Genomic DNA, 24,507 nt, shown 5'->3' with positions numbered 1-24,507 from the left:
TGCAGAAGGTGTCGTATGCTGAGGCAGGGAAGATAGCAGAGGAGGATGGGTCAAGGGTCAAGGATCCTGAGAGGATCGCTGTGGGTAGTACATCTGTGCCAGCACAGAGGGATCGGCCAATGAGTGATATATGTTTCAGTAAGGTTGGCTTCTTGGTGTTCATAGCAATGGTTATCAACTGTACCACAGAAATGGAATGTAAATCACAGCAAATAGATGTTGTGGTGGCAGCTGCAGAGAAGTATTTGGGTATACGATATTTGACTCTTTTGTTTTCCCCTTTTGCATCACAAAGTACAATGGATTTATATTATAGTCCAGTTGGGGCCGATAGTGCAACATATTGGATGCCAACCGCCGTTAAAATCCAAAGAAGAAGAAGCTATACGCCATATCCGGCATGTCGCCAGTCCGTCTGAAATTACAGTCCGCCTCATTATCTTCAGCAGCGTGTGTAGCAGCTAACTTCATGTTAGCACCGAACCTGTTGAAATTCACTTTCCGAACTTCAGTGTTTACTAGTGTTTATAGAAATATACCGGTTAGGGACAGTATACCAGTTGCAGAAAGAAGATACATGTCACACCAACCCAAGCGACTCTGCACAGAAAACATGTCTGGTAAAAGAATCGGAACCCATAACGGGACATTTCATTGTGATGAAGTGCTAGCCTGTTTCTTCCTTCACCAGCTCCCGGAGTACAAGGTGCATAAACATTGATTTGTTCATATTTTGCAGGAAACTATATGGTTAATATTAATGCACGATTCAACGTTTCTTCCACCCCGGCAAAGACAAGAGTTCGCTAGCTAGTTAACGTTAGTATATTGTAAAGCCAGCTAGCTACTGCACTTATGGCATAAGCTCAGCATTGCATAACGTTCAAACAGATTGAATTTCATTAAACCACATGGTTCGCCCTCGCCACGATAAGACGCTGAATATTCGTGGGTGCATTCCTTTTAGCTCGCCGGTTCGGCGGATTTTTTTTCCAACTCCATTGCACAGCACCTAATTTAATTTTTTGATCTTTATTTAACCAGGCAAGTCCGTTAAGAACACATTCTTATTTTCAATGACAGCCTAGGAACAGTGGGTTAACTACCTGTTCAGGGGCAGAACGACAGATTTGTACCTTGTCAGCTCGGGGGTTTGAACCTTCCGGTTACTAGTCCAACGCTCTAACCACTAGGCTACGCTGCTGCCTGTTGCATACTAATGTATTGGACATGAATGATATTTTAGACATTTCTGCTGAATTTCATATTTTTTTCAGGATGCTGAGATCGTCAGAACTCGGGACCCTACAGAGCTCGCCAAGTGTGACATCGTGGTGGATGTGGGAGGAGAGTTTGACCCCAAGAAGCATCTCTATGACCATCATCAGAGGTACAGTGGAACTAGCCCTTAGTCAGGACTCTGTTCCATTGCGTTACACACAAATCATTGGACGAAGGCTTCTTTACGGGGGAGTTTATTTAAATTAATATTTTATTTAACTAGACAAGTCTGTTAAGAACACATTTTTATTTACAATGACGGCCTACCGGGGAACAGTGGGTTAACTGGTCTAGGAACAGTGGGTTAACTGCCTTGTTCAGGGGCAGAACGACAGACTTTTACCATGTCAGCTCGGGAATTCGATCCAGCAACCTTTCGGTTACTGGCCCAACACTCTAACCACTAGGCTACCTTCCCCAGCCCCGGCTACCTGCCCCAGCCTCGGCTACCTGCCCCAGCGCCGGCTACTTGCCCCATCCCCGGCTACCTGCCCCAGCCCCGGCTACCTTCCCCGGCTACCTTCCCCAGCCCCGTCTACCTGCCCCAGCCCCGGCTACCTTCCCCAGCCCCGTCTACCTGCCCCAGCCCCGTCTACCTTCCCCAGCCCCGTCTACCAGCCCCGGCTACCTTCCCCAGCTCCGGCTACCTTCCCCAGCTCCGGCTACCTTCCCCAGCCCCGGCTACCTTCCCCAGCCCCGGCTACCTTCCCCAGCCCCGGCTACCTTCCCCAGCCCCGGCTACCTTCCCCAGCCCCGGCTACCTTCCCCAGCCCCGGCTACCTGCCCCGGCTACCTGGCCCGGCTACCTTCCCCAGCCCCGGCTACCTTCCCCAGCCCCGGCTACCTGCCCTGGCTACCAGCCCCGTCTACCTTCCCCAGCCCCGTCTACCTGCCCCAGCCCCGGCTACCTGCCCCAGCCCCGGCTACCTTCCCCAGCCCCGTCTACCAGCCCCGGCTACCTTACCCAGCCCCGTCTACCTTCCCCAGCCCCGTCTACCTGCCCCGGCTACCAGTCCCGGCTACCTGCCCCAGCCCCGTCTACCTGCCCCAGGCCCGGCTACCTTCCCCAGCCCCGGCTACCTTCCCCAGCCCCGTCTACCTTCCCCAGCCCCGTCTACCTGCCCCAGCCCCGTCTACCAGCCCCGTCTACCTTCCCCAGCCCCGTCTACCTGCCCCAGCCCCGGCTACCTTCCCCAGCCCCGTCTACCAGCCCCGGCTACCTTCCCCAGCTCCGGCTACCTTCCCCAGCCCCGGCTACCTTCCCCAGCCCCGGCTACCTTCCCCAGCCCCGGCTACCTTCCCCAGCCCCGGCTACCTGCCCCAGCCCCGGCTACCTGGCCCGGCTACCTGCCCCAGCCCCGGCTACCTTCCCCAGCCCCGGCTACCTGCCCTGGCTACCAGCCCCGTCTACCTTCCCCAGCCCCGTCTACCAGCCCCGGCTACCTGCCCCAGCCCCGGCAACCTTCCCCAGCCCCGTCTACCTTCCCCAGACCCATCTACCTGTCCCAGCCCCGTCTACCTTCCCCAGCCCCGTCTACCAGCCCCGGCTACCTTCCCCAGCCCCGGCTACCTTCCCCAGCCCCGGCTACCTGCCCCAGCCCCGGCTACCTTCCCCAGCCCCGTCTACCAGCCCCGTCTACCTCCCCCAGCCCCGTCTACCTGCCCCAGCCCCGTCTACCTTCCCCAGCCCCGTCTACCTGCCCCAGCCCCGTCTACCTGCCCCGGCTACCAGTCCCGGCTACCTGCCCCAGCCCCGGCTACCTGCCCCAGCCCCGTCTACCTGCCCCAGCCCCGGCTACCTTCCCCAGGCCCGGCTACCTTCCCCAGGCCCGGCTACCTTCCCCAGCTCCGGCTACCTTCCCCAGCCCCGGCTACCTTCCCCAGCCCCGGCTACCTTCCCCAGCCCCGGCTACCTTCCCCAGCCCCGGCTACCTTCCCCAGCCCCGTCTACCTGCCCCAGCCCCGTCTACCTGCCCCAGCCCCGGCTACCTTCCCCAGCCCCGTCTACCTGCCCCAGCCCCGTCTACCTTCCCCAGCCCCGTCTACCAGCCCCGGCTACCTTCCCCAGCTCCGGCTACCTTCCCCAGCCCCGGCTACCTTCCCCAGCCCCGGCTACCTTCCCCAGCCCCGGCTACCTTCCCCTGCCCCGGCTACCTGCCCCGGCTACCTGCCCCGGCTACCTGGCCCGGCTACCTGCCCCAGCCCCGGCTACCTTCCCCAGCCCCGGCTACCTGCCCTGGCTACCAGCCCCGTTTACCTTCCCCAGCCCCGTCTACCAGCCCCGGCTACCTGCCCCGGCAACCTGCCCCAGCCCCGTCTACCTTCCCCAGCCCCGTCTACCTTCCCCAGCCCCATCTACCTGTCCCAGCCCCGTCTACCTTCCCCAGACCCGTCTACCAGCCCCGGCTACCTTCCCCAGCCCCGGCTACCTTCCCCAGCCCCGGCTACCTTCCCCAGCCCCGGCTACCTTCCCCAGCCCCGGCTACCTTCCCCATCCCCGGCTACCTGCCCCAGCCCCGGCTACCTTCCCCAGCCCCGGCTACCTGCCCTGGCTACCTGCCCCAGGCCCGGCTACCTTCCCCGGGTACCTGCCCCAGCCCCGGCTACCTGCCCCGGCTACCTGCCCCAGGCCCGGCTACCTTCCCCGTCTACCTGCCCCAGCCCCGGCTACCTGCCCCCTGTGCTTGTTTATGTTTATGGAAGAAGACCACACCTGTGTGTAACGGAAAACCGCCGTCAGAAAAGTGTTGTCAGTGTTAAAATACTGTCGACTACAACTGAGATAAAACCGGTTAAAACTGTAAGTTTGTATTTTACGTTTGAAATGATTTTGATATGATATGAAAGTAAAGAGCTATTTGTTTCTAGAACCGTATCGCAATTTGACAATGGATTCACGTGTAGATGGAGTATTTGGATGTTTTGTCTGCCAGTGCCAGTCTACCTCTGAAAAGAACATCGTGTCCTTGGCCCTTGAGGAGTAACGGTACGCTCCAGTATTACATACCGACTGATACCAACCACAAGCTGTAGTCTTAGAGCAACATGATTGCTGAGATGTGAATTTATAGAAGGCACACTGACATCGCATATAAGAGAGAAATCATGTATTTTTTATGTGGCTAAATCTTGTCATCACATTAATGATTTATCAGTCAATTACCTGTCTGTCTACTGATTGGTGTGGAAATGCCAGAGGTTTCCCCCCCCCCAGCAGGTAGGAGAGAGAACTAAGCTTCTCCATCATTCTCCCCCTTCCCGCCCTCCCCTCCTCCCTTCCCTCCTCCCCCTCCCTCCCCCCCTCCCTCCCTTCCCTCCTTCCCTCCTGATATTATCTCTAGCTGCTATCTCAGGTGGCGCTAGCTAACGTTGACTATCTAGCAAAAACAACTAGCTTTTTAAGTCATATAATCAATATAATATCGTCAATAATATGGCGATACTCTACTGTATCGATTCTGCCCCATCCCGCATAGCAACACCCAGGCCCTCTGGCACCAAAAAAATCAAAGTAAGCCCGTTTTAGGCAGAGGACATAAGGAAAAGGGGTGGGGATGGGTTTATGGGAACAACATGGCAACAGCATGGGAACCTGTAACAACATGGCAACAGCATGGGAACCTGTAACAACATGGTAACAACATAGCAACGGGTAACAACATGGCAACAGCATGGGAACCTGTAACAACATGGCAACAGCATGGGAACCTGTAACAACATGGCAACAGCATGGGAACCTGTAACAACATGGTAACAACATAGCAACGGGTAACAACATGGCAACAGCATGGGAACCTGTAACAACATGGCAACAGCATGGGAACCTGTAACAACATGGCAACAGCATGGGAACCTGTAACAACATGGTAACAACATAGCAACAGGTAACAACATGGCAACAACATAGCAACGGGTAACAACATGGCAACAACATGGCAACGGGTAACAACATGGCAACAACATAGCAACGGGTAACAACATGGCAACAACATAGCAACGGGTAACAACATGGCAACAACATAGCAACGGGTAACAACATGGCAACAACATAGCAACGGGTAACAACATGGCAACAACATAGCAACGGGTAACAACATGGCAACAACATAGCAACGGGTAACAACATGGCAACAACATAGCAACGGGTAACAACATGGCAACAACATAGCAACGGGTAACAACATGGCAACAACATGGCAACGGGTAACAACATGGCAACGGGTAACAACATGGCAACGGGTAACAACATGGCAACGGGTAACAACATGGCAACAACATAGCAACGGGTAACAACATGGCAAACACAGAACACCAGGCTTCATACAACTCTTACGTTCAGTAGGTCACATGATTATGTAACTTTTGGACAGATACATTTGTGTCAGACTGACAGACAGGCGGGTGATTGATTGCTCCACTGTGTCCTTCTCTTTTTGTCCATATTTAACTGCCATCTCTGTATAATTGATGCAGGGATTCCGTTGCTAGTTATCGACCGTGTGCCACACAGCATGCCACTCCAGTATCTGACGCTTGGCGCTCAGCGGGGCTAGAAGTGGCAAGCGTCCCTAATGGCACCCTATTCCCTATATAGTGCACTACTTTATACCAGAGCCCAATTCCGTGGGGCGGCAGGGTAACCTAGTGGTTAGAGCGTTGGACTAGTAACCGGAAGGTTGCAAGTTCAAACCCCCGAGCTGACAAGATACAAATCTGCCGTTCTGCCCCTGAACAGGCAGTTAACCCCACTGTTCCCAGGCCGTCATTGAAAATAAGAATTTGTTCTTAACTGACTTGCCTAGTTAAATAAAGGTAAAATTAAAAAAAAATTGTAATAAAAAGACCAGAGCCCTATTCCCTATATAGTGCACTACTTTAGACCAGAGCCCTATTCCCTATATAGTGCACTACTTTAGACCAGAGCCCTATTCCCTATATAGTGCACTACTTTAGACCAGAGCCCTATTCCCTATATAGTGCACTACTTTAGACCAGAGCCCTATTCCCTATATAGTGCACTACTTTAGACCAGAGCCCTATTCCCTATATAGTACACTACTTTAGACCAGAGCCCTATTCCCTATATAGTACACTACTATAGACCAGAGCCCTATTCCCTATATAGTACACTACTTTAGACCAGAGCCCTATTCCCTATATGGTACACTACTATAGACCAGAGCCCTATTCCCTATATAGTACACTACTTTAGACCAGAGCCCTATTCCCTATATAGTACACTACTTTAGACCAGAGCCCTATTCCCTATATAGTACACTACTATAGACCAGAGCCCTATTCCCTATATAGTACACTACTTTAGACCAGAGCCCTATTCCCTATATAGTACACTACTTTAGACCAGAGCCCTATTCCCTATATAGTACACTACTTTAGACCAGAGCCCTATTCCCTATATAGTGCACTACTTTAGACCAGAGCCCTATTCCCTATATAGTGCACTACTTTAGACCAGAGCCCTATTCCCTATATAGTACACTACTTTAGACCAGAGCCCTATTCCCTATATAGTACACTACTTTAGACCAGAGCCCTATTCCCTATATAGTACACTACTTTATACCAGAGCCCTATTCCCAATATAGTACACTACTTTAGACCAGAGCCCTATTCCCAATATAGTACACTACTATAGACCAGAGCCCTATTCCCTATATAGTACACTACTTTAGACCAGAGCCCTATTCCCTATATAGTACACTACTATAGACCAGAGCCCTATTCCCTATATGGTGCACTACTTTAGACCAGGGCCTATAGTGCACTACTTTAGATCAGAGCCCTATTCCCTATATAGTGGACTACTTTAGACCAGAGCCCTATAGTATACTACTTTAGACCAGAGCCCTATTCCCTATATAGTACACTACTTTAGACCAGAACCCTATAGTATACTACTTTAGACCAGAGCCCTATTCCCTATATAGTGCACTACTTTAGACCAGGGCCTATAGTGCACTACTTTAGACCAGAGCCCTATTCCCTATATAGTACACTACTTTAGACCAGAGCCCTATTCCCTATATAGTGCACTACTTTAGACCAGAGCCCATAGTGCTAAGGGCCCATAGTGCACTGTAGGGAATAGGGTGCCATTTGTCACGTTACCGTTGTCTCAATTAAGCCAGAATTAAATGACCACTGCAGGCCCCCCTGTTGTGAGGCACTCATCTCCTCACGCGCTCAGTAGACACCTTCCTGGGTAGAGTTGATTGACATTATCAACTGAATGACATTATCAACTGAATGACATTATCAACTGGCCTACTAAAAATGAAAGGCAACACTTGTGTAGAGACATATCACTGAAAGCCAAGGAGTACTCCAAGATGGCGTAGCAGTAAGTCGTCCTGTCGTGTCGTGTCCCTGTATATTTAGTTTATATTTTGTTTATTTTTCGTTTTTTACATATTTTTCGTTTTTTACATAGCTATCCCTTTAAAAACATTTTGCTAAACCTAAGCTTCCAAATAAGCTGGATCTTCACAACTAGCTATCTAGCTAAACCGCAACCCCGGATGATTACCCCTGGCTAGCGTTTCCACCCACTTAGCTTGAAGCTAGCCCGGCCTGCGCTACCACCGTAGCATACTCCTGAGCTACAATACCCGGGCCCACGACCGGTCTATCGATGTCACCGCATGAAGAGGAATAAACAGACTCACCCCATCGCGACGTCCCCCAAAGGCTAACTCTCTAGCCCTCGCTATCTCCCTGCTTGCTAATTCGGCCTGCTAACTGCTAGCTTGTCCAGCTCCGGTCCGCTAACTGCTACCTTGTCTAGCCCGGGCCTACAAACTGTTAGCTTGTTAGCACAGGCCTGCTAACCGCCTGAATCGCCGCGTCCCAAACGCCCGCCGGACCCATATTTACTTTCTATCTCTTTTGACTTTTAATTTGTTTATACCTTCCGGAAACCTGCCTCACCCAATGTGATACGGAATCGCTATTATTTTTTATTTATTTTTAGAACACACTCAAGAACCTCCAGAAGCTAACCAGCTAACTAGCTACAAGCTATTTAGTCATTGTTCGTTTTTTTTAACCTGGATAACACTCGCCAGTCCAGCTTCCCTTCCCCATCCACCGCTGCCCCCTGGACACTGATCTCTTGGCTACATAGCTGATGCACGCTGGACTGTCCATAAATCACGGTACTCCATTCTGCTTGTTTGTTTTATCTGTTGGCCCCGTTGCCTAGTCTACGCCATTTTACCTGCTGTTGTGCTAGCTGATTAGCTGTTGTCTCACCTACTGTTTTAGCTAGCTTTCCCAATTCAACACCTGTGATTAGTGTATGCCTCGCTGTATGTCTCTCTCAAATGTCAATATGCCTTGTATACTGTTGTTCAGGTTAGTTATCATTGTTTTAGTTCACAATGGAGCCCCTAGTTCCACTCTTCATACCCCTGATAACTCCTTTGTCCCACCTCCCACACATGCGGTGACCTCACCCATTACTACCAGCATGTCCAGAGATACAACCTCTCTCATCATCACCCAGTGCCTGGGCTTACCTCCGCTGTACCCGCACCCCACCATACCCCTGTCTGCGCATTATGCCCTGAATATATTCTACCATGCCCAGAAACCTGCTCCTCTTATTCTCTGTCCCCAACGCTCTAGGCGACCAGTTTTGATAGCCTTTAGCCGCACCCTCATACTACTCCTTCTCTGTTCCGCGGGTGATGTGGAGGTAAACCCAGGCCCTGCATGTCCCCAGGCACCCTCATTTGTTGACTTCTGTGTTCGAAAAAGCCTTGGTTTCATGCATGTCAACATCAGAAGCCTCCTCCCTAAGTTTGTCTTACTCACTGCTTTAGCACACTCTGCTAACCCTGATGTCCTTGCTGTGTCTGAATCCTGGCTCAGGAAGGCCACCAAAAAATTCAGAGATTTCCATACCCAACTATAACATCTTCCGTCAAGATAGAACTGCCAAAGGGGGAGGAGTTGCAGTTTACTGCAGATCCATACCCAAACAGTTCGAACTACTAATTTTGAAAATTACTCTCTCCAGAAACAAGTCTCTCACGGTTGCCGCCTGCTACCGACCCCCCTCAGCTCCCAGCTGTGCCCTGGACACCATTTGTGAATTGATCGCCCCCCATCTAGCTTCAGAGTTTGTTCTGTTAGGTGACCTAAACTGGGATATGCTTAACACCCCGCCAGTCCTACAATCTAAGCTAGATGCCCTCAATCTCACACAAATCATCAAGGAACCCACCAGGTACAACCCTAACTCTGTAAACAAGGGCACCCTCATAGACGTCATCCTGACCAACTGGCCCTCCAAATACACCTCCGCTGTCTTCAACCAGGATCTCAGCGATCACTGCCTCATTGCCTGTATCCGCTACGGAGCCGCAGTCAAACGACCACCCCTCATCACTGTCAAACGCTCCCTAAAACACTTCTGTGAGCAGGCCTTTCTAATCGACCTGGCCCGGGTATCCTGGAAGGACATTGACCTCATCCCGTCAGTTGAGGATGCCTGGTCATTCTTTAAAAGTAACTTCCTCACCATTTTAGATAAGCATGCTCCGTTCAAAAAATGCAGAACTAAGAACAGATACAGCCCTTGGTTCACCCCAGACCTGACTGCCCTCGACCAGCACAAAAACATCCTGTGGCGGACTGCAATAGCATCGAATAGTCCCCGTGATATGCAACTGTTCAGGGAAGTCCGGAACCAATACACGCAGTCAGTCAGGAAAGCTAAGGCCAGCTTCTTCAGGCAGAAGTTTGCATCCTGTAGCTCCAACTCCAAAAAGTTCTGGGACACTGTGAAGTCCATGGAGAACAAGAGCACCTCCTCCCAGCTGCCCACTGCACTGAGGCTAGGTAACACGGTCACCACTGATAAATCCATGATTATCGAAAACTTCAATAAGCATTTCTCAACGGCTGGCCATGCCTTCCGCCTGGCTACTTCAACCTCGGCCAACAGCTCCGCCCCCCCCGCAGCTCCTCGCCCAAGCCTCTCCAGGTTCTCCTTTACCCAAATCCAGATAGCAGATGTTCTGAAAGAGCTGCAAAACCTGGACCCGTACAAATCAGCTGGGCTTGACAATCTGGACCCTCTATTTCTGAAACTATCCACCGGCATTGTCGCAACCCCTATTACCAGCCTGTTCAACCTCTCTTTCATATCGTCTGAGATCCCCAAGGATTGGAAAGCTGCCGCAGTCATCCCCCTCTTCAAAGGGGGAGACACCCTGGACCCAAACTGCTACAGACCTATATCCATCCTGCCCTGCCTATCTAAGGTCTTCGAAAGCCAAGTCAACAAACAGGTCACTGACCATCTCGAATCCCACCGTACCTTCTCCGCTGTGCAATCTGGTTTCCGAGCCGGTCATGGGTGCACCTCAGCCACACTCAAGGTACTAAACGACATCATAACCGCCATCGATAAAAGACAGTACTGTGCAGCCGTCTTCATCGACCTTGCCAAGGCTTTCGACTCTGTCAATCACCATATTCTTATCGGCAGACTCAGTAGCCTCGGTTTTTCGGATGACTGCCTTGCCTGGTTCACCAATTACTTTGCAGACAGAGTTCAGTGTGTCAAATCGGAGGGCATGCTGTCCGGTCCTCTGGCAGTCTCTATGGGGGTGCCACAGGGTTCAATTCTCGGGCCGACTCTTTTCTCTGTGTATATCAATGATGTTGCTCTTGCTGCGGGCGATTCCCTGATCCACCTCTACGCAGACGACACCATTCTATATACTTTCGGCCCGTCTTTGGACACTGTGCTATCTAACCTCCAAACAAGCTTCAATGCCATACAACACTCCTTCCGTGGCCTCCAACTGCTCTTAAACGCTAGTAAAACCAAATGCATGCTTTTCAACCGGTCGCTGCCTGCACCTGCATGCCCGACTAGCATCACCACCCTGGATGGTTCCGACCTAGAATATGTGGACGTCTATAAGTACCTAGGTGTCTGGCTAGACTGCAAACTCTCCTTCCAGACTCATATCAAACATCTCCAATCGAAAATCAAATCAAGAGTCGGCTTTCTATTCCGCAACAAAGCCTCCTTCACTCAAGCCGCCAAGCTTACCCTAGTAAAACTGACTATCCTACCGATCCTCGACTTCGGCGATGTCATCTACAAAATGGCTTCCAACACTCTACTCAGCAAACTGGATGCAGTCTATCACAGTGCCATCCGTTTTGTCACTAAAGCACCTTATACCACCCACCACTGCGACTTGTATGCTCTAGTCGGCTGGCCCTCGCTACATATTCGTCGCCAGACCCACTGGCTCCAGGTCATCTACAAGTCTATGCTAGGTAAAGCTCCGCCTTATCTCAGCTCACTGGTCACGATGGCAACACCCATCCGTAGCACGCGCTCCAGCAGGTGTATCTCACTGATCATCCCTAAAGCCAACACCTCATTTGGCCGCCTTTCGTTCCAGTACTCTGCTGCCTGTGACTGGAACGAATTGCAAAAATCGCTGAAGTTGGAGACTTTTATCTCCCTCACCAACTTCAAACATCAGCTATCTGAGCAGCTAACCGATCGCTGCAGCTGTACATAGTCTATTGGTAAATAGCCCACCCTTTTCACCTACCTCATCCCCATACTGTTTTTATTTATTTACTTTTCTGCTCTTCTGCACACCAATATCTCTACCTGTACATGACCATCTGATCTTTTATCACTCCAGTGTTAATCTGCAAAATTGTAATTATTTGCCTACCTCCTCATGCCTTTTGCACACATTGTATATAGACCCCCCCCTTTGTTTTCTACTGTGTTATTGACTTGTTAATTGTTTACTCCATGTGTAACTCTTTGTTGTATGCTCACACTGCTATGCTTTATCTTGGCCAGGTCGCAGTTGCAAATGAGAACTTGTTCTCAACTAGCCTACCTGGTTAAATAAAGGTGAAATAAAAAAAATAAAAAAATTTGGTGTTTTGAATTTTGACTGAAATGTTATTTTTCATTTACACTTAGCCTTTGCTGAAAGCACTGTCTTGCTCTAGATAGCCAGCCGCGGGCGTCCGGAGTCCCTGGTGGGGATCATTCTGATTTCATCTGTGTGTTCTGTTGTTCCTGTTCTGATCAGTCTGTATTGACAAGACTCTATAGTATTATCAATCTAATCTGTTGATCTCATTTTATGTCTCTTTTAAATGAACCACATTGATTTAAATTGGATTTTAAATAGTCTATTAACCTATTTTTTGGGGGAGAAGCAGAAGGATGCTTCCTCGGTTGATAACACATCTAGGCTACCTCTAGTTAATGTTACGTGAATATAAACTCTGATATGATCAGTACAATCACCAACAGCAAAACTATTTAACAAGTAGACTACTGCTTTACGTTTTAAATGACAATAATTCATTTGTCATAGATGGAACAGAGAATCATTTTCCTGCCATTCACCACCTGATACTGTTTTCAATGAGCATCCAGCCAGTCTTTAAAGACCGAGGTCACATCCTGCTGTTATCCTCCAGCCAGTCTTTAAAGACCGAGGTCACATCCTGCTGTTATCCTCCAGCCAGTCTTTAAAGACCGAGGTCACATCCTGCTGTTATCCTCCAGCCAGTCTTTAAAGACCGAGGTCACATCCTGCTGTTATCCTCCAGACAGTCTTTAAAGACCGAGATCACATCCTGCCGTTCACCTGATACTGTTTTCAATGAGCATCCAGCCAGTCTTTAAAGACCGAGGTCACATCCGGCTGTTATCCTCCAGCCAGTCTTTAAAGGCCGAGGTCACATCCTGCCGTTCCCCACCTGATAAACTGTTTTCAATGAGCACCCAGACAGTTTTTAAAGACAGACATCACACCCTGCTGTTATTCTGCTGAAACCAAGACTGGTTGTGTTAGAGGAGACTCGCCTCAAGCCAAATAAACACTTGTCTTGGGCACATTCAGCAGCCTGTGTCCAGGACGTTTAGGGGCACATTCAGCAGCCTGTGTCCAGGACGTTTAGGGGCACATTCAGCAGCCTGTGTCCAGGACGCTTAGGGGCACATTCAGCAGCCTGTGTCCAGGACGTTTAGGGGCACATTCAGCAGCCTGTGTCCAGGACGCTTAGGGGCACATTCAGCAGCCTGTGTCCAGGACGTTTAGGGGCACATTCAGCAGCCTGTGTCCAGGACGTTTAGGGGCACATTCAGCAGCCTGTGTCCAGGACGTTTAGGGGCACATTCAGCAGCCTGTGTCCAGGACGTTTAGGGGCACATTCAGCAGCCTGTGTCCAGGACGTTTAGGGGCACATTCAGCAGCCTGTGTCCAGGACGTTTAGGGGCACATTCAGCAGCCTGTGTCCAGGACGTTTAGGGGCACATTCAGCAGCCTGTGTCCAGGACGTTTAGGGGCACATTCAGCAGCCTGTGTCCAGGACGTTTAGGGGCACATTCAGCAGCCTGTGTCCAGGTATCTGATGGTCCATAAACATGGGATTAGTATTATCATAGAGGCGATAGATAATGGAAAGGGGAGGGGGATATTTCTACAAGATGGAGACATAACATATTCATGTGTGCTGCTCTCTGCTTATCCAGGACCTTCTCTGAGACGTTCCACAGCCTGTGTCCAGAGAAGCCCTGGGTGACCAAGTTGAGCTCGGCCGGTTTGGTCTACCTTCATTTTGGCCGGAGGGTCCTGTCTCAGCTCACCTCCCTGAAGGAAGGGGACAGACAGCTGGAGGTGCTCTATGATAAGGTGAGACTGGGGGGGGGGGGGCTCTCCATCCCTATTGATAACCTCTCTGCCATGTTCTGTTCTCTGTAGCTGAATGAGAACTAGGTGGATGTTCTGTTCTCTGTTCTCTGTAGCTGAATGAGAACTAGGTGGATGTAATGTTCTCTGTAGCTGAATGAGAACTAGGTGGATGTAATGTTCTCTGTAGCTGAATGAGAACTAGGTGGATGTTCTGTTCTCTGTTCTCTGTAGCTGAATGAGAACTAGGTGGATGTTCTGTTCTCTGTTCTCTGTAGCTGAATGAGAACTAGGTGGATGTTCTGTTCTCTGTAGCTGAATGAGAACTAGGTGGATGTAATGTTCTCTGTAGCTGAATGAGAACTAGGTGGATGTAATGTTCTCTGTAGCTGAATGAGAACTAGGTGGATGTAATGTTCTCTGTAGCTGAATGAGAACTAGGTGGATGTAATGTTCTCTGTAGCTGAATGAGAACTAGGTGGATGTAATGTTCTCTGTAGCTGAATGAGAACTAGGTGGATGTAATGTTCTCTGTAGCTGAATGAGAACTAGGTGGATGTAATGTTCTCTGTAGCTGAATGAGAACTAGGTGGATGTAATGTTCTCTGTAGCTGAATGAGAACTAGGTGGATGTAATGTTCTCTGTAGCTGAATGAGAACTAGGTGGATGTAATGTTCTCTGTAGCTGAATGAGAACTAGGTGGATGTAATGTTCTCTGTAGCTGAATGAGAACTAGGTGGATGTAATGTTCTCTGTAGCTGAATGAGAACTAGGTGGATGTAATGTTCTCTGTAGCTGAATGAGAACTAGGTGGATGTAATGTTCTCTGTAGCTGAATGAGAACTAGGTGGATGTAATGTTCTCTGTAGCTGAATGAGAACTAGGTGGATGTAATGTTCTCTGTAGCTGAATGAGAACTAGGTGGATGTAATGTTCTCTGTAGCTGAATGAGAACTAGGTGGATGTAATGTTCTCTGTAGCTGAATGAGAACTAGGTGGATGTAATGTTCTCTGTAGCTGAATGAGAACTAGGTGGATGTAATGTTCTCTGTAGCTGAATGAGAACTTGGTGGATGTAATGTTCTCTGTAGCTGAATGAGAACTAGGTGGATGTAATGTTCTCTGTTCTCTGTAGCTGTATGAGAACTTGGTGGAGGAGGTGGATGCTGTGGACAACGGGATCTCCCAGTATGATGGAGAGGCTCGCTACGCTGTCTCTACCACTCTCAGCGCCCGCGTCGGACACCTTAACCCACGCTGGAACAGCAAGAGCCAGGACACCGAGGTCAGTCAATGTGTGGCGTGCCGTGTGTGTGGAAGTATAACCTATTAAAAGGGCTGAAAGACCAGCCTTCAGTCAGTACAGCTGTGTGTGTGTGTGTGTGTGAGACTATTAATATAGTCCCCCGTTAACACTTTGTTGTGGCGTCCAACCGGCGCCAGACAAGCTCAGAGATGTCAAGATTTGAGCTCTGCCAGTGTTTCTGAATAATTTTAAGGCCCTACCAGGCTGTCTGGTTGAATGAGTCTCTTCTTCCTGAGTCGATACTTCTGAATCTGACAGGGGGAAATGTACCTTCTCGGTATACCACCACCACCACCATCCCTTCCCTGCACTCAATATTTCAATAGGATACCTGACATAATGTAAAGGTTATACATGACCCTCTCTCCCTCAGTGACATATCCTGACATAATGTAAACATTATACATGACCCTCTCTCCCTCAGTGACATATCCTGACATAATGTAAACATGATACATTACCCTCTCTCCCTCAGTGACATATCCTGACATAATGTAAACATTATACATGACCCTCTCTCCCTCAGTGACATATCCTGACATAATGTAAACATGATACATTACCCTCTCTCCCTCAGTGACTTATCCTGACATAATGTAAACATGATACATTACCCTCTCTCCCTCAGTGACATATCTTGACATAATGTAAACATTATACATTACCCTCTCTCCCTCAGTGACATATCCTGACATAATGTAAACATTATACATTACCCTCTCTCCCTCAGTGACATATCCTGACATAATGTAAACGTTATACATTACCCTCTCTCCCTCAGTGACATATCCTGACATAATATAAACGTTATACATTACCCTCTCTCCCTCAGTGACTTATCCTGACATAATGTAAAGGTTATACATTTATTTATTTATTTTTATTTATTTTACCTTTATTTAACCAGGTAGGCAAGTTGAGAACAAGTTCTCATTTACAATTGCGACCTGGCCAAGATAAAGCAAAGCAGTTCGACAGATAAAACGACACAGAGTTACACATGGAGTAAAAACAAACATACAGTCAATAATGCAGTATAAACAAGTCTATATACAATGTGAGCAAATGAGGTGAGAAGGGAGGTAAAGGCAAAAAAGGCCAAGATGGCAAAGTAAATACAATATAGCAAGTAAAATACTGGAATGGTAGTTTTGCAATGGAAGAATGTGCAAAGTAGAAATAAAAAAATAATGGGGTGCAAAGGAGCAAAATAAATAAATCAATTAAAATTAAATACAGTTGGGAAAGAGGTAGTTGTTTGGGCTAAATTATAGGTGGGCTATGTACAGGTGCAGTAATCTGTGAGCTGCTCTGACAGTTGGTGCTTAAAGCTAGTGAGGGAGATAAGTGTTTCCAGTTTCAGAGATTTTTGTAGTTCGTTCCAGTCATTGGCAGCAGAGAACTGGAAGGAGAGGCGGCCAAAGAAAGAATTGGTTTTGGGGGTGACTAGAGAGATATACCTGCTGGAGCGTGTGCTACAGGTGGGAGATGCTATGGTGACCAGCGAGCTGAGATAAGGGGGGACTTTACCTAGCAGTGTCTTGTAGATGACATGGAGCCAGTGGGTTTGGCGACGAGTATGAAGCGAGGGCCAGCCAACGAGAGCGTACAGGTCGCAATGGTGGGTAGTATATGGGGCTTTGGTGATAAAACGGATTGCACTGTGATAGACTGCATCCAATTTGTTGAGTAGGGTATTGGAGGCTATTTTGTAAATGACATCGCCAAAGTCGAGGATTGGTAGGATGGTCAGTTTTACAAGGGTATGTTTGGCAGCATGAGTGAAGGATGCTTTGTTGCGAAATAGGAAGCCAATTCTAGATTTAACTTTGGATTGGAGATGTTTGATATGGGTCTGGAAGGAGAGTTTACAATCTAACCAGACACCTAAGTATTTGTAGTTGTCCACGTATTCTAAGTCAGAGCCGTCCAGAGTAGTGATGTTGGACAGGCGGGTAGGTGCAGGCAGCGATCGGTTGAAGAGCATGCATTTAGTTTTACTTGCATTCAAGAGCAATTGGAGGCCACGGAAGGAGAGTTGTATGGCATTGAAGCTTGCCTGGAGGGTTGTAAACACAGTGTCCAGAGAAGGGCCGGAAGTATACAGAATGGTGTCGTCTGCGTAGAGGTGGATCAGGGACTCACCAGCAGCAAGAGCGACCTCATTGATGTATACAGAGAAGAGAGTCGGTCCAAGAATTGAACCCTGTGGCACCCCCATAGAGACTGCCAGAGGTCCGGACAGCAGACCCTCCGATTTGACACACTGAACTCTATCAGAGAAGTAGTTGGTGAACCAGGCGAGGCAATCATTTGAGAAACCAAGGCTGTCGAGTCTGCCGATGAGGATATGGTGATTGACAGAGTCGAAAGCCTTGGCCAGATCAATGAATACGGCTGCACAGTAATGTTTCTTATCGATGGCGGTTAAGATATCGTTTAGGACCTTGAGCGTGGCTGAGGTGCACCCATGACCAGCTCTGAAACCAGATTGCATAGCAAAGAAGGTATGGTGAGATTCGAAATGGTCGGTAATCTGTTTGTTGACTTGGCTTTCGAAGACCTTAGAAAGGCACGGTAGGATAGATATAGGTCTGTAGCAGTTTGGGTCAAGAGTGTCCCCCCCTTTGAAGAGGGGGATGACCGCAGCTGCTTTCCAATCTTTGGGAATCTCAGACGACACGAAAGAGAGGTTGAACAGGCTAGTAATAGGGGTGGCAACAATTTCGGCAGATAATTTTAGAAAGAAAGGGTCCAGATTGTCTAGCCCGGCTGATTTGTAGGGGTCCAGATTTTGCAGCTCTTTCAGAACATCAGCTGAATGGATTTGGGAGAAGGAGAAATGGGGAAGGCTTGGGCGAGTTGCTGTTGGGGGTGCAGTGCTGTTGTCCGGGGTAGGAGTAGCCAGGTGGAAAGCATGGCCAGCCGTAGAAAAATGCTTATACATGACCCTCTCCCTCAGTGACATATCCTGACATAATGTAAACATGATACATTACCCTCTCTCCCTCAGTGACATATCCTGACATAATGTAAACATTATACATTACCCTCTCTCCCTCAGTGACATATCCTGACATAATGTAAACATTATATATTACCCTCTCTCCCTCAGTGACATATCCTGACATAATGTAAACATTATACATTACCCTCTCTCCCTCAGTGACATGAATAAGTATATTTCATATTCTCAGAGCCGTTTCAATGCTACTCATATGCCCACAGCTGGCAACACACAAGTTATCATCAATTCGGCTGCAATGCGACCTGATCGTAATGCCTGTGGTAAATTTGAGTTGACTTTGGATATCCCTATGGGGTTAGTTAGGGACCATTTGGTAAATTACACATTGTACATGGGACAATATGTCAAATTCCATTTGCTTCAAATTTCAATGACAAAACCCTTAAACCAACTATAAATTGTATAAAAAAAATATCCAGCTTGAAAATATTCATACTTACATTGGTGTAATTTATTGACAGTCCTCAACTAGTCCTCGAGATAAGCTATCCAAAGTCAAACCAACTTTGCCACAGTCACACACCAGTCGGCTGAAGCTAATTGGCTAAATAATTTGGCTAACTCTTTCCACCTGCAAACACCCACATGAAACCACACCCACATGAAACCACACCCACATGAAACCACACCCCGATACCAACTCACGTTTTGAGTTCAGTCACGGCAGCTAGCATTTCTTAAGGAACCAAATCTAAAACTAGGACAAATCAGGAAGTGCAGTCGCCTTTTAAACTCTGTACATCGATTGGACAAGTAGGTCAAACACCTGTGATTTATCGTCTGTCTCAGATGGGGAAGGGGGAGGGCAGAGGGAGAAATAAACTCTTATCGTCTGGCTCATATGGGGGAGGGCAGAGGAGGAATAAACTCTTATCTTCCGTCTCAGCTGGGGAATGGGGAGGGCAGAGGGGGAATAAACTCTTGGTCCATCCATTTTCCTCCATTTCCCACACCTTTCTCAGACCAGGAGCACTTACTTATTACTCTGTGAGAGGCTGGTGGTCGACTCTATTCATTCGTCCCTGGAAAGGCACTGTGGATTGTGACAGGCTGCGCTACTCAACGGCCCTGTGATTTCCTGATCCAATCAATTGTCACCTTGTCACTTTTTGATTGAAAAAAAAAAATAGAAAGTAATATATTTTTCCTCCTGCCCTTCTCGTCCTGTCTCACCAAACTCTCAGCTGCTCACACTCACACACGTACCACACGCTCAGCCAGATGCTACGACATTACGGTGGTGATGTTAGTGGTGTGTGTGTGTGTGTGAGACGTCAGTGCACGTGCTTTATTATGTTTGCGCTAGCGTGTGTGTGTGTGTGTGTGTGTGTGTGCATGCACATCAGTGCCGTAAGTGGCAGCAGGAGTGTGTGAGAACAGTCTGTGAGGGAGAGACTGACTGAGACTGACAAAGGGAGTGAGTCAGTCAGTCAGTGAGGGAGAGACTGAGTGAGTCAGTCAGTGAGGGAGAGACTGAGTGAGTCAGTCAGTGAGGGAGAGACTGAGTGAGTCAGTCAGTGAGGGAGAGACTGAGTGAGTCAGTCAGTGAGGGAGAGACTGAGTGAGTTAGTCTGTGAGGGAGAGACTGAGTGAGTTAGTCTGTGAGGGAGACCTTTAGCGACCTTTAGTTTTCCTTGTAGAAAAATGTTTATCCTGTATTTACTTTAGCAGCTGTTGTGCTGTCCTTCATGTGCTGCAAGACTGCTGATATCTCCTGGTGTAGCCTTATGTTTCGTGACATTTCCTGTCTCTCGTCGTCTCCTCCTGTCGTCGTCTCCTCCTGTCGTCGTCTCCTCCTGTCGTCGTCTCCTCCTGTCGTCGTCTCCTCCTGTCGTCGTCTCCTCCTGTCGTCGTCTCCTCCTGTCGTCGTCTCCTCCTGTCGTCGTCTCCTCCTCATGTCGTCTCCTCCTCATGTCGTCTCCTCCTCATGTCGTCTCCTCCTCATGTCGTCTCCTCCTCATGTCGTCTCCTCCTCATGTCGTCTCCTCCTCATGTCGTCTCCTCCTCATGTCGTCTCCTCCTCATGTCGTCCTCTCCTCATGTCGTCTCCTCCTCATGTCGTCTCCTCCTCATGTCGTCTCCTCCTCATGTCGTCTCCTCCTGTCGTGTATTTTAGGAGGGCTTCCATAAGGCTCTGGGCATGGTAGGAGCAGAGTTCCTGCACCGGGTTGACTTCTACCAGAACTCCTGGCTTCCTGCCCGTGTGGTGGTGGAGGGAGCTGTACAGACGAGGAAGCAGGTACCTACTGTAGACATGCAGATATTCACTTTCACTAGGAAGCGGACAGGGTGGCGCTGTTCTGATGACATCCCCTGTCATGTTGCTTCTCTCCAGAACTACTTTGTCTGTTAAAACAAATGACATGTATGATACACGTGTAAATATGTGTAAACGCGCGCCTAGTTACGGCGTAAATGCGCACCTAGTTACGGCGTAAACGCGCACCTAGTAACAGCGCAAACGCGCGCCTAGTTACGGCGTAAACGCGCGCCTAGTTACGACGTAAACGCGCGCCTAGTTACGGCGTAAACGCGCGCCTAGTTACGGCGTAAACGCGCAACCTAGTTACGGCATAAACGCGCGCCTAGTTACGGCGTAAACGCGTAGGTTTAAGTGTAGTAACAATACACATATATTAATGCAAAGTGTTAGCGTGAGACGTTATGAAATTGTAGGTATTGATTGATGCAGTGTGTGCGTCACCAATAGGTATCGATCCCGTGTTTTTAAGTTTGCAAAGCACTTTGTGACCAGTGAATTCCTGAGTAAATGTGATTGATTTGTGTCCGTCCCCAGGTTGACCCCAGTGGCGAGATAGTGGTGTTTTCTCAGGGTGGTTGTCCCTGGAAGGAGCACCTGTTTTCCCTGGAGAAGGAGCTGAGCGTGGACACCTCCATTAAGTTTGTCCTCTACCCTGACCAGAACGGACAGTGGAGAGTCCAGTGTGTCCCAGCCGGTCTGCACACCTTCAATAACAGGTAGTGTACACTACCCAGATCGCCTTCAATAGCAGGTAGTGTACACTACCCAGATCGCCTTCAATAGCAGGTAGTGTACACTACCCAGATCGCCTTCAATAGCAGGTAGTGTACACTACCCAGATCGCCTTCAATAGCAGGTAGTGTACACTACCCAGATCGCCTTCAATAGCAGGTAGTGTACACTACCCAGATCGCCTTCAATAGCAGGTAGTGTACACTACCCAGATCGCCTTCAATAGCAGGTAGTGTACACTACCCAGATCGCCTTCAATAGCAGGTAGTGTAAACTACCCAGATCGCCTTCAATAGCAGGTAGTGTACACTACCCAGATCGCCTCCAATAGCAGGTAGTGTACACTACCCAGATCGCCTACAATAGCAGGTAGTGTACACTACCCAGATCGCCTTCAATAGCAGGTAGTGTACACTACCCAGATCGCCTTCAATAGCAGGTAGTGTACACTACCCAGATCGCCTTCAATAGCAGGTAGTGTACAATACCCAGATCGCCTTCAATAGCAGGTAGTGTACACTACCCAGATCGCCTACAATAGCAGGTAGTGTACACTACCCAGATCACCTTCAATAGCAGGTAGTGTACACTACTTTAGTACACTACTTAGACTGTCCCTGTAGGAGAACCCTTTTTAGTTCCATTTAGAGCCCTCTATGGTATGGAAAGGGTTCTACATGGAACCCAAAAGGGGTTCTCCTATGGGGATGTCTGAAGAACCCTTATGTTCAAGATAGAAACTAATTTTTTCTAAGACAGTGCTTTAGAGTTGACTATAGGTGTAGTGAACTAGTGGGAGGGTCCAGTGTTTTCCTGTCCGACTACATATCCTACATCTACCAATACATGTGGCGGCAGGGTAGCCTAGTGGTTAGTGTTGGACTAGTAACCGGAAGGTTGCAAGTTCAAATCCCCGAGCTGACAAGTTGTCGGTTTGTAGCTACGGGGAGGAACAGCTTCCTGAGTTGTAGGTTTGTAGCTAGGGGGAGGAACAGCTTCCTGAGTTGTTGGTTTGTAGCTACGGGGAGGAACAGCTTCCTGAGTTGTAGGTTTGTAGCTAGGGGGAGGAACAGCTTCCTGAGTTGTAGGTTTGTAGCTAGGGGGAGGAACAGCTTCCTGAGTTGTAGGTTTGTAGCTACGGGGAGGAACAGCTTCCTGAGTTGTAGGTTTGTAGCTAGGGGGAGGAACAGCTTCCTGAGTTGTAGGTTTGTAGCTAGGGGGAGGAACAGCTTCCTGAGTTGTAGGTTTGTAGCTACGGGGAGGAACAGCTTCCTGAGTTGTAGGTTTGTAGCTACGGGGAGGAACAGCTTCCTGAGTTGTAGGTTTGTAGCTACGGGGAGGAACAGCTTCCTGAGTTGTAGGTTTGTAGCTACGGGGAGGAACAGCTTCCTGAGTTGTAGGTTTGTAGCTACGGGGAGGAACAGCTTCCTGAGTTGTAGGTTTGTAGCTAAGGGGAGGAACAGCTTCCTGAGTTGTAGGTTTGTAGCTAAGGGGAGGAACAGCTTCCTGAGTTGTAGGTTTGTAGCTAGGGGGAGGAACAGCTTCCTGAGTTGTAGGTTTGTAGCTAGGGGGAGGAACAGCTTCCTGAGTTGTAGGTTTGTAGCTAGGGGGAGGAACAGCTTCCTGAGTTGTAGGTTTGTAGCTAGGGGGAGGAACAGCTTCCTGAGTTTTGTAGCTAGGGGGAGGAACAGCTTCCTGAGTTTTGTAGCTAGGGGGAGGAACAGCTTCCTGAGTTGTAGGTTTGTAGCTACGGGGAGGAACAGCTTCCTGAGTTGTAGGTTTGTAGCTACGGGGAGGAACAGCTTCCTGAGTTGTAGGTTTGTAGCTAGGGGGAGGAACAGCTTCCTGAGTTGTAGGTTTGTAGCTAGGGGGAGGAACAGCTTCCTGAGTTGTAGGTTTGTAGCTAGGGGGAGGAACAGCTTCCTGGGTTGTAGGTTTGTAGCTAGGGGGAGGAACAGCTTCCTGAGTTGTAGGTTTGTAGCTACGGGGAGGAACAGCTTCCTGAGTTGTAGGTTTGTAGCTAGGGGGAGGAACAGCTTCCTGAGTTGTAGGTTTGTAGCTAGGGGGAGGAACAGCTTCCTGAGTTGTAGGTTTGTAGCTACGGGGAGGAACAGCTTCCTGAGTTGTAGGTTTGTAGCTAGGGGGAGGAACAGCTTCCTGAGTTGTAGGTTTGTAGCTAGGGGGAGGAACAGCTGCCTGAGTTGTAGGTTTGTAGCTACGGGGAGGAACAGCTTCCTGAGTTGTAGGTTTGTAGCTACGGGGAGGAACAGCTTCCTGAGTTGTAGGTTTGTAGCTAGGGTTCTGACGATCATGGAATTTTGAATGGTAGTTATTTTTTGCAGACACTTTCTTCTCTCGTTCGCTCCTGAAGGCATCTGCTGCCATTTAAATACAATGAATAGAAGGGGGGTTCAAGAATGGTGTCATAATGGGTGGACTGGTATACTCTCCTAGGTGTCATTTAATGTCAGACCATCACGTTTGTGATTCATACAGACGGACAGACTCTCTCTCCCCTGCTGATTGACTGGGGTCACTAGGTAAAACAGCCCTCTGCTGATTGGCTGGGGTCACTAGGTTAAAGAGCCCTCTGCTGATTGCCTGGGGTCACTGGGTTAAAGAGCCCTCTGCTGATTGGCTGGGGTCACTAGGTTAAAGAGCCCTCTGCTGATTGGCTGGGGTCAATAGGTAAAAGAGCCCTCTGCTGATTGGCTGGGGTCATTGGTAAAAACAAAGAGATGGAACAAATATCATCTCATGTTGTTGATAACCCATGAGGAAAATATCAACCTATGTTTTGATATGCAAATATATTCTAATACAGAGTGCTGAATGTTTAGTTATTTTATGCAGTTTGCTTTAGTTAATTATCATAGTTCTGGTTTGAAAGGTGTATTTGGAGTACACACATACACACACACAACGTGTACATTTATAAACTGTGCACACATCTGTGTTGTTCTCCCCTCTAGCAGAAATCACACTTACAGTTTCCAATCAGTTATTTGTGGATAAGTAATTATTTTCAGGGGATTATTTTAGTAAGTAATTTACAATGCAATTCTGTAGTGGATTGCTTCTCCCGCAGGTCAAAAGGATAATGGTAATGGATGAAATTATGTAGAAGTCAAAAGGATAATGGTAATGGATTCAATTATGTAGAAGTCAAAAGGATAA

General features: G+C 48.6%; 1 protein-coding gene across 1 annotated transcript in view; it reads left to right on the top strand.

The window, feature by feature from the left end:
• Positions 1-392: 392 nt before the first annotated feature.
• myg1 (myg1 exonuclease) overlaps positions 393-24,507 on the top strand; it is a 34,066-nt gene continuing 9,951 nt past the window's right edge. The window contains exons 1-6 of the mRNA XM_031822754.1: positions 393-706; positions 1,278-1,390; positions 13,844-14,003; positions 15,137-15,286; positions 20,452-20,574; positions 21,133-21,314. Coding sequence (XP_031678614.1) covers positions 401-706; positions 1,278-1,390; positions 13,844-14,003; positions 15,137-15,286; positions 20,452-20,574; positions 21,133-21,314 — 1,034 coding nt within the window. The 5' untranslated portion in view covers positions 393-400. The remainder of the gene's footprint in view (positions 707-1,277; positions 1,391-13,843; positions 14,004-15,136; positions 15,287-20,451; positions 20,575-21,132; positions 21,315-24,507) is intronic.

The sequence above is a fragment of the Oncorhynchus kisutch genome, linkage group LG1 (assembly GCF_002021735.2).
Source record: "Oncorhynchus kisutch isolate 150728-3 linkage group LG1, Okis_V2, whole genome shotgun sequence".
Classification (NCBI taxonomy): Eukaryota; Metazoa; Chordata; class Actinopteri; order Salmoniformes; family Salmonidae; genus Oncorhynchus; species Oncorhynchus kisutch.
Note: the sequence above shows the minus strand (reverse complement) of the source record. Positions and strands in the feature narration are given on the sequence as shown.